General features: G+C 42.5%; 1 protein-coding gene across 1 annotated transcript in view; it reads left to right on the top strand.

Moving 5' to 3' along the window:
- Window positions 1-2,257: 2,257 nt before the first annotated feature.
- zgc:165520 (uncharacterized protein LOC571872 homolog) overlaps window positions 2,258-10,996 on the top strand; it is a 24,383-nt gene continuing 15,644 nt past the window's right edge. The window contains exons 1-5 of the mRNA XM_035659477.1: window positions 2,258-2,390; window positions 8,244-8,289; window positions 8,537-8,684; window positions 8,780-8,837; window positions 8,992-9,073. Coding sequence (XP_035515370.1) covers window positions 8,244-8,289; window positions 8,537-8,684; window positions 8,780-8,837; window positions 8,992-9,073 — 334 coding nt within the window. The 5' untranslated portion in view covers window positions 2,258-2,390. The remainder of the gene's footprint in view (window positions 2,391-8,243; window positions 8,290-8,536; window positions 8,685-8,779; window positions 8,838-8,991; window positions 9,074-10,996) is intronic.

The following is a 10,996-nucleotide window of genomic DNA, read 5'->3' on the forward strand; positions in this document are numbered from 1 at the left end:
AGGGATTTGATGTTATGCACATTAAATTACTTACTGGTTTTTTGATTGGTGTGGCCTCCTTTTTGACAATAGGAATCTTAGAGGCAGAGTCTTACAGTTTTCACAGATAGTGTTATATTACCCTGATCGTTCATAGATATGCAGAATTTGTACTATTTTTTTTGGTTCCATATAGCATGGGTTAGGGCATCTTTGGTATTGTTATTCTTTTTGTCCCTACCAGGATTTGTCATGTTTGATGATAGTTATCATTCCATAGATTATGCCAGCTTACCTTTAGGCATGCCTTTTTCTCTCATTTACGATAGTATTTTCTATAACCAACCTAATGATAATTTATCTGGTACCATTAATCCTTTCGTTCACATCCAGACCATGAAATACTAGGTCACAACATCCCATAATACACAATTGGTCAGCCAGCAGCGCATTTATGTTTAGCAATTTCTATCTATGGCTTAAGGAAACCACTATACTGCAGCTCTTTATGCTCCAATTACACAATTTTCCAAGATAACTCAATTCAGATTTTATTTGTATACTGCAGCACGAGTACTGAGCCAGCGGCAACATAGAGTAAAGATCAATTCATAATCAACCTCCGTCACTTGTTTCTTACTCGGGGCTTACCCTATACTTCTTCAAAATTAGAAGCGGTGCGTGCCGCTACACATATATGAAAACCATTTAGAAATAGAAATTTAAATTCTCTTCTCCTCCCCTCACCTAGCAAAACTCTCTTCAATTACCATTTGGAGTCAGGGACCAAGACAAGTACCTTCAATGATCTCAAAGGAGAGCCTCATGAGATACCAACCTGCATTGGTTGACGGAGGCGGGCAAGCCAATACATATACAATAGACCTTATCTACTAATACCGTTCTCAGGGCAGTGAATGACAATGCCGGCTACATGATCTATGGTGCTCTCTCTATAGTCTCTAAATCGAAGCGAAAACGTCTAGCCAAGAGGCCTTCCAAGTGGGTGGATCATCCGGCCTTGACCAGTTTGACGCAAGACTACCTCGAGAGTAGATTGGTAAGAGAGACAGCAAAGCGAGATATGCCAGATGTGGTGGAGAGAGATGATCGGGAAGAGCGAGCGAGAACAGAGACAAGACACGTCACCAGCACTAGCATACTATTAAGGACGAACAGACAGTAACTCCAACTAACCATTGACCAGTTTCCAATAGAAGCTTTGATAAAGCTTATTGAGATCTAGGGCTGGATCAGGTGAGGTTCCTTATATATTCGAAGAAAATTGAAACCCAAGACGATACATTAGTGCAGTTACGCATACGCTTAGATATGGGGACGGCCTAGTACTATCGGAACAGCGAGCAACCAGTAACACGAGGTGATCAACTTGTATCCCAATTAGAAGATTAGACTACTTAATAGCAACTAACTAATAATAGAAGCTCCTATAACAACAATAATATCAGCCTCTCTTTGACCTTTTCCAGCTATGGTAGTCAGCAGCAGTCATCTTTCTAGCACTCCATTCATGTCCCATTAATGATGTTACTAACTTCACTTCTTCCCGGAGTTCTTGTGCTTTCCCGTCTCACAGGTTCTCATGGATCCTGGTGGATCCTCCTGCCAGTGGTCCTGCCTTGAACTACCATAGCTAAAATCACTGATATTATTTGTAATATTGTATATAAGTATTATTTTTCTACAGTTACTGTTGTTAACTGTTGCTCGCTGTTCCCCATCGTTGCTGCTGTCAAATCGTAAATTTTTTCATGTTCATACATCGGTCACTTCTATTCAATGGTAGTTGTTGCTACTGTTGTTGCTGGTACATCTGTCTGTCTTTGTCCTCACCCCCCCCTTCTTCCTCCCACCCCCCCCCCCCCCTATCTGTTTCTCTCTCTCTCCTCTCTCTCTCTCTCTCTCTCTTCTTCTCTCTTTCCCCCCAATCGGTCAAGGCAGATGACCACCCACCTAGAGCCGAAAGGTCTGTCTAGGTTTCTGCCTGTTAAAGGCAGTTTTTCCTTGCCCCCGTCACCAAGTGCTGCTCATGCTGGTCTGTTGGGTCTCTGTAAATGTTAAAAGGAGTTCGGTCTAGACCTGCTCTATTTGAAAAAGTGTCCTGAGATAACTTCTGTTATGAATTGGCGCTATACAAATAAAATTGAATTTAAATTGAAAAGGTCCCTTGAGGCAAAAGGTTGGGCGTGAGTGATGTGCTGCTTCATAAATCACATCCTTTACCTTATTGGTTTGATATTTCCGACAGTATCCTGAAGGCAGCACTTGTTGGCCGCTCCCACACCATCTCCGCTCCGGTCTGGGAGGATTGGCTGGATGCAGCAGTGTCACTGACACTAACCTGAACTGTGATAGCACCTCTCAATAGACACATTATCTACACTTTGAAGGTAGGTGAGACGAGCTAATGGCTACTGTGAAGATTCTGAAACGAAATGACCGCTAAATTATTCGATACATTTCGTCCCCAAACGTCCACCGATACAAACCGGTTGGAGTCAGACACGAGTCAAACCGGTTCAGCGAGACAAAAAAAGCAAATTGCCCCAGAAGGGCGCATTCGGAGAAGTTACATTGGAAACAAAGTAAACAACCCGTTGTTTATTAACGTTGATTGGTTCGTGTGTGAGCCTAATGTGGCTTCCTGCTGTCCTGCGTGTGTCTGCGGTCTGTCTGTCTGTTTTTCTGTCTGTAGGGGGCTGCTGCTCTGCTTTGTATTTTCTGCACTCAGCACGACAATAAACAGCCCCTGAAGTTTGGGCAGCGTTCGTTAAATCCGGTTTCAGCCCGCGTTCCGCCCCGTCCGTCCCTTCGTGCAGCGCGCGCTCGGTGATTATCACAGATAATGAACGGAACAGATTCCGACGGTGTTTTTTTATCTGTGCACGCGACCACACCTCTCCCGCGCTGTCCATCACACGAACACATCTCTCTGGAGGCGAGATACTGCTCATACGGCTCTAAAGGCGATGGGAGCACCGCTGCCGGATGCTTCCATCCTTTGTTTTACTCGTGTTTATCCAACGTTACGTTTATGGGACACCGAGGGGACCCGAGACCCCCTCTCCGGCTGGGGCCTGTGAGGCTTTCAAGTGCCGTAGAACGTATTATTAACAAGGGCATGCTGGGAACTACAGGGCAGCCAGGGGGAACTCCCCTGATAACATGATTTGTGAAATTTTGCCCATATGTTATTTTTGAGAGTAGCTCTTAACTTTAGGAAGCAGGTGTGATTGTCAGCATGCATGTTAGTATTAAAATGCCATATTTGTAAGTGGAGTTTGGTCTGTAGAGGTGCAGAGATGTAAAATAATAAGACTGATGAAGGTGATGACTCAGGGAGGCTCTCAACTTTAGGTAGACTAGCAGATGTCTTTCATTTGTGTCTTTCTTTATCTTCATCATCATGGGTCATGTGTAAAGTTAGGCTATTATTCATTTATGATTCATGCATGAGGGTGATTCACTAATTCACGATACTGCCATGCATCTAACCTGCATGCTGTACCATTGAAGCATTGCGGCGCAATATCATAAAACAGATATCAGAAGAAAACTAACTTTCCTAGTCCCACTCAGTCTGTGTGCCAAATCACCATTCTTCACATCTCTGTACTGTAGATTCAGTTAAAGCTGAGGATAGCCATTGTGCGGCACCCGGGGACCAACTCCAGGGTGGAGCCAGTGCACTGACTGGAGAATTTACATAATACATGTCCCCCTGCAGAACTCAGTGGTTGTTCTTGCTCCTACAGCGTGCTGTGTGAATGCTGTCTGTGCACAGTTTGACACCAAAATGATGTTTTTCCATTGATTTACTGAAAGTGGAAAGTTTTCTGTGCTCATTGAACATCTGACTTTGGAATATCATAGCACCTGAAGGTGTTTCTTTGTACTTCTGTTTATCATTAGTTTAAGCTTCATACAACTACAGATGTGATCGCTTGTCCTTCTAGCCTGTGGTTCATTTTGTATTTTACCTCCCCCTGGCAAAATGTATTTGCATGAGATGAAACAGTTTGAGGAATGTTATTGGCTCAGTTTTACTAAAAAAAGACCCAGCGCTGCCTCAGAATAGAAAGGCAGCAGGCAGAGCAGCTGAAACGCAGACAGGTGCAGACACCGGACCGGACTGACGGAAAAGACCAGTCCTCTTTCTGTTGACGGATAGCTCACTAGTTAAAGAACTAATAAAGGTAATTGCACCTTTTGTTCCAGTCAGAGTAAATAAATAAAAAGTTAGATCTATGTGTGTGTGGTCATTGGTAGCTCCTGTAACGGTTTGCAGTGTGAGGAGATACCTCTGAACCGGCCACAACATGTTCTGTCTGAAAGAAAAGGACAGAAAAGGTCAGAGTTGATGATATAGTTCCTGAGTTAAATCATCATTTTTATTTTACTGTCATGTATATTAAACATATTTACAATTGCATTGTGTTAATACAATAAAGAGAACGCTGATGTCTGGCTCCTGTTAAACAGGAAAAACATGTATGTACCATATTCCTCAGGTTGAGTCTCAGCTCAGGGCTACCAGTGCTTTCTCTTCCCCACATTTAAAACCTCCCTCACAGTGGGATTGGAATAATTGTCATGTAAGTTAAAATGAACCAGGTAATTGCTGTGGCATTAAACACATCAGTGGTCTGCTGTGAATGAAGGTCAGCGCAGGTTCCAGACATGTATTCAGACATATACACGAATAGTCTGCTTGAATGCTGATTTCCAATGAAGGCATTTAAATAACAAAATAACCAGAGACTTTTATTGTCAAGGATTTCTAGGAAGTTAAATATGTTTATCAGCAGAGCGTAGGTTGCATTGCTGGTCCCTCTCTTTTTATTCAGTCTTGTGCTCTCTCGAATACCGCGGCTCTCTCTACCTGTGAAGACACACCTTCAGGCAGGTAGCCCTGTTGTAATCGAGAGGTGTGTATGGGTTGACCTCCAAACTATTTGTGAAAGTCAAACAGCACTTTGGCAGCAGCATCTGAAAACGGCAGGTTTTTTTTTTGGGCATGTCTGAAACCGCTAGACCTTTAGGTTCCATTCAAACAGCTCCCTAGAGCTGTGGGAGGATATAAATATTACTTAATCCCATTAACCAGTCTCAACAAGGCTAACCTTTATGATGAATGAATAACCCAATGAATGAGTAGAAGAAGCGCATAGATGAGCAGCCTGTGGACTGAAGCTTTGTTTTCACAGGTTATCTTAAACTCTCTCTGCGGGCTGCTTGTGAATGTTTGAACACTGTAGCTGATTGGTGACCTGTCTCAGTAGAGATGGAGTGCTTTGCAGAGAGATAAGGAGGTTTCCCAACAGTATGGGGAAAAACACTTAAAAACACACTAAATTCACAGTAATCTTTAGATCTGCACTTTAAATGGTACACTGATTTAGAAAGCTCCTCATTATAAATACAACCCATTTAGACAACTGAAGTTGCAAACTGAGGTTGAACCTCGGCTTTTTGGATATAAACAGGTGTTTATATCGGTTTCCCATTTTATTGTAGGAAAAGGCTTGCGGAAGAGACCTTTCTCTCTGTATTATACTGTGGTGGTTATTTATAGTCATGCTCTGATCTCTAACTTTAAATATGTCGATGCTGTCTGTCTCTCAGCTCTGAGATTTATCAGTGACGACATTGTGTCTTGTTTCAGAAGGTGGGCTGGTGAGATCAGCACTTTCATCTTTTTGCATATAAAAGAAAAACAAAAAATGACAACCTTTTTTATTGTCACTCATGTATCACACCACAGAATTAGTCATTACACCCAGTCTTAGGACTGTCTGAACCTAAATGTTCCTGCAGTAAATACAAAACGTAAAAAGACAGCCTTTAGATATTTTGCGCCATTTTTATGAAATGATTTACTAAAACATTACTAGGACAGTTTTACATAATATGCTTGTATTTTTATTCCTGTTTTATTCCTAAACCAAGGATATTTACTTTGATGGGCACAGTTGTCACCAAGAACTTGCTAATGTTACATTGCAGCCATAACAGGCCAATTTGCAGCTGTTTTCTCATTGAACTCTGTGAATTAAGAGTTTACTTCCACCAAGCCAGAGTTGGTGATTGTTGGAAAGATTGTGGATAGATAGAACAAATGTGGTTTTGGGTTCGGTTTGTTGGTTCAGTCCAGTTTGAAGTGTGTTTATTGTCTGCTTGGTAAAATGATGGTTTTGGTCTAAGATGCTGGTGCTCTTGTTCAGAGCTTCCCAACCTTTTTCTCCAAGGAGCCCTTTTCTATCACTGAGTAAACTACTCAGCTACACCTCTGGTTTATTGCCTGCAGGTTTCCAATGGATAGACCAGCCACCACCCTCAGGCCCCACCATGGACTACTATGTTCATGTTAAACTAAGGCTGCTCAATTAAACAGCATGCACTGCACACGAGTCATGCGCTCGTATACGCCGTTCCCCGACCTGTCGCGCGACAATTGTGATGTTCACAGGAGCACCGTAACTAATTTCTAATGTCGCTGGTGTTGGCGACACTCCTGCAGTCTTTCTTCCTGTTACGTTGTTATCTTTGAACCAGGTAACGAGGAGACCTTACAAATGTTTATGGGGGAAAGGAAAGTGCTAACAGAGAACTTCTTGCAAAGCTGTTTTGAAACAAATGCAATAAATGCAGCAATGTTTCCTGAGTTGAAAATAATCGTTTGGAATAATCGGGATTACAATTTTGACCCAAATATATCGTGATTATGATTTTTTCCATAATCCAATGTTGGCACGCGGTGTCTTGTTTGATTTCCATTTTCTTTGTGGCTTGTTTTTTCTCTGTAAAGAGCTAGAGGGTTTCTTGGAAACCCCCGCCCCCCCCGCCGCCCCCCCCCCCCCCCCCCCCCCCCCCCCCCATTGAATGTCATTTGGACTACAAGTGAAGGTTATGTGTGTGGGTTGGCACTTTTTAAGTGGGTTCTGGGTGTGGAAGCTAAAGGTTAGATGTGTAAGGCTGCTGATGTTGAGCAGGGTTAGGAGTGATACAGTTTTTTACACTGAACCAAAAACCGCCGGCATAATGCCGCCCCAGTGCGTGAGTTACAGATAGTGTGCCAGCGTGGGGAAGCTTTTTCAACAGTGTGACGCTATTCAGTCTGGAAACAACACACTTTACACTGTCTACACGGCTCTTGGTATTGGTTTACTCACCGACAAACTGAACAGGCTGTGTAAAAGGGGTTATTGAGAGTGTTTGGACATCCTTTCCTTGGCACTGGAATGATGCAGGAGGTCAGTAATAGTAGGGCAGTGGTATACCAATACCATGGTATACTGTGGTATGAAAATGTATGTCATACAGTGTACATTTGCTTATCTACAGTACTGCATTCTATTGGATGAGTATAATACCATATACCGTGATATTTTCTGGCATGGTCTTGTACTGTTGCAACACCTACTCTGTAGTTCATGCGATTTTCTCAAGCCTCAAGGAAATATTGAAGTGAATGATTGTGAGCTGGCCAGCACACCCTTTAATTACCCTGGAACTGATGTTATCTGCTTTGTTTGTTGCCTGAGCAATCGTTTCCACAGTTTGCCGTATCAAATTCATAAGGTGACAACATGTAATGACTGTGTGTCTGTCTCCTCGTTGTGCAGCTGTCCCGCCTCCTAATGGACTCAGACATTTTGGGAACACACTTGTGTTATCTCTTTACAGCAACACAAATGCTGATACCCAATATCAGGGTTCTCACGCGATGTTAACTGTACTTGTCAAGTTGGCTAATAGAAGATTAATTTGAAGTGTTACTCGTGTGATGTGCTCAAAGTAATGTTACCGTTAAAGGAAAGCTGTAATAAACTGTAGTCAGTTCACGGGAGAGTTTGCAGCAGAAATATGTGGGAACCCTGAATATGTAGATGACACTGTCATACAGCGTGGAACTTGATGATGAATTGAATGTTAAAATGTTTGTCGCAACCACGATACAAACTTGATAAAACAAAGTTACTGATGGCTTTGTGCTTATTAGGCCCTTACCCGTACAGGTAAGGTTTGTTGGTTTGTTTGCTGGCAGATAACAAAATGGGAGGGGTCCACCTTATGTGGAGCAAGGTGTTAATACATTTCATGGTGAACTGGCTAGTGATTGTTGATCTGATTGTTCAGACACACTCCTTACATACAGTACTTTGAGCATCTGTCTTCAGTGATCACATAGGGGATTTAATGGACCAGTAATTCATGAAATCTCATCCGTTTCCTGTGTGCAGATGATGTGGAGCGCTGTGATCCTGCTGGCCGCTGCCCTCGGAGTGGGTGAGTGTTGTTTCATATTGCTGTCTTTGAAAGGCAGTCTAACATCTCTGTTTAGTGGATTTGTCCTCGACAACAGCAAAAATTACATTAACATTATAGAAATGTTCTTTACACTAAGTCAGCCATTGCTTCTGCTATGATTTAATGGACCACTTCTTTGAACCCTGTTTATCTGAGATAAGCTGAGGTGGTGTGTTAGTAGCAGACATTCTGCCTCACTTTCTCTCTCCTCCTGCCTTTGACTCAGAGTCCTATGCTGTCCATGATCTCCATGAGCGACTGGCCCACGGTCGCCAGCTGAAGATCTACCTGCCCAAAAGTGCAGAAAAGCTGGAGTTCATCCCAGCTGATTATCCCGGCCAGGTCATTGTGTACTGGCAGAATGGCATTCTCAGGTCAGTTGCGCACAGCATGGAGGGAAGCTCTTTGTTGCTTCCAGTGTTGTTGCAGTTTATGTATTTGCATGTGTCTGTTGTTCTGTCCCCTACAGGGGAAAGAGAGGCTGGGTGTCTGGCACTGGCAGCGACCGACGCTGGTACATCGACAAGGTAACCAGAGTCTTTTGTTTAGTCTGTCCTAGACCTTAGAGGCAAACCTTAGTCTTCCATCAGCTGTTGAAAACGAAACACCTGCTTTTAGTATGGTCACAGACTCTAAGTCTTCATTGTGTATTTATGCGGTCTGTTTGTGGGTTTATTTAAGGTGACCTATGAGGACCAGGGGACGTACACTCAGACAGACTTCTGGAATAAAGAGATCTCCACTGTCAAAGTGGCCGTCATACGTGAGTTAGCCGAGGCTTGCATTAGTTAGCCATGGTTGCTAGTAACTTCTGATTCTTTTGTTTGATTTTCTTGCATCCTCACTTAACAACTGTTGCTAATATGATTATTATTATTATTATTATTAGATACATGCATTGAAAACACAACAAGTCTACACCCCTAACTCTGAATACCTGCAGCCTCATGAACAAAGGTAGTAAATAAAAATAGGTGTCTGTGAAGCCAGCAGGAAGACAGGTGGTGTGGGAAACGCTTCAGGAAATATCTACCATGGCTGCCCCCAGGGGACCCTATAGGATTACTAATTATATTTTACAATGCTAAGATATTTTATATTTAAACATCTCAAAAATAATCATTAGTTTAATTATCATGGCAATTCAAAACGTTATCTTCTGAGCACCAGTTTATTTTACTGTCTCACAAAGACCTTTGTAATTACTCAAAAATTGTGGTGATAATATATATAAAATATACCATGTACTGTAAGGGCCTACAGTAAAACTGCGACAGTTATGAACTCTCAGCTGTAGTTTTGAAATGTACAATTGAGATATAATTCAGTGACGTGAATCTGCAAGCTTAGATACCACAAACAGTGAGAAAATGTTTTTTGTTTGTTTTGTGTGAAGTGACCCACCCGGGGTATAATTTGTGTTAACGAGGCTCTTTCATGGCTCCTCAAATGACAGAGCCTACTGACAACCATATGATCTAAAGAATATCACACAGCGAATAATAACACTTAAATTAGCAAAAATGAGTTCAAATAAATCTAAATCCAACGGCTTTATTCCACCGGCATTATGTTCTGGGCACAAAAACGACGGCTGCTGAGGCTGATTGCAGCACTCAGCTCGGAGTTTAAAGTGGCTACTAGCTAGTGGTAGACTACCTGCTGCCAGAGCCGTATAGTGAGAGAGTTGCTGTAACGTGTGCAGAGAGCAACTATTTCAACAAACAGCTCTGGTACCAAAATAAGACACTGAAATCTGCGTTGTGATTTGGTTCGGTTGAAACCATACAAAATCCATACTACCAAGCCCTAGTCCAAGAAGCGGCTCTCCGCTCCACTCTACTTACAATTCGTGCCAAGTCTCTTTTTGATGGAGTCCGCCTCAGAGTGCCCAGAGCCGATGAAGCTTGGCAGGAAGTCACACACCCTGTTCATCCTGCCTGCCTGAGCAGCGTGTGGCAGCTGAACTGCTGCAGCTCTCTAGCTGTGCTATCCACACAGAGAGCCTTTCTGCTGCGGAGCTGCTGCTGCCAGCCCTGTCTTTCTATACTGAGTTAGCCTTTGACAAACACAGTACAATAAAAGCTGCGTTAACATGTGAAGGGATTCTGTCATTTATATACATTTATATTTTTTCCATGTCTGTAACTTATTCTACATACCGTAAAACTTCCAATAAAAGCAGGGTCCCTAATAGACGCAGGTCGCTTTTAAAAGCCTGGTGTGGCTACACATTTTGAAAAATAAACGCAGGTCCCCAATAGAGGCCTGGTCTGGATTTTATAGAAATATCTCCATGTATCCCCTCTTAACACTCTTAAAACCCACCAGGTCGCCCGCTGAGTTTTAAGTTGTTCCAATCTCCTACACAAATATAAATTTTAAGAACTTCCTGTCAATATGTACATATGCACATTGTTCATCTTTCACAATATGATTTTATGAAAACCTTCAACCCCACAAATTATAACGTTTATTCATTCATTACTGTAACATGGTAACAAGGAGGACGGGAAAAAAACCTCTGATGCGATCATAAATCCTCCATTGTTAGTTGTCAAGTTGGCTGCAACAAAAGTCCAAGGAAGCAGCCAGTTGGAGTTTAGTTTAGTTTTGTGCTAAAAGAATTAAAGACCTGTCCCAAATGGGGAGGAGGCCTGTCCCAATTAATTCAGAATCGAATTCT

Source organism: Morone saxatilis, unplaced genomic scaffold, assembly GCF_004916995.1.
Source record: "Morone saxatilis isolate NCDOM2014 unplaced genomic scaffold, NCSU_SB_2.0 Contig17, whole genome shotgun sequence".
In the NCBI taxonomy this organism is placed as follows: Eukaryota; Metazoa; Chordata; class Actinopteri; family Moronidae; genus Morone; species Morone saxatilis.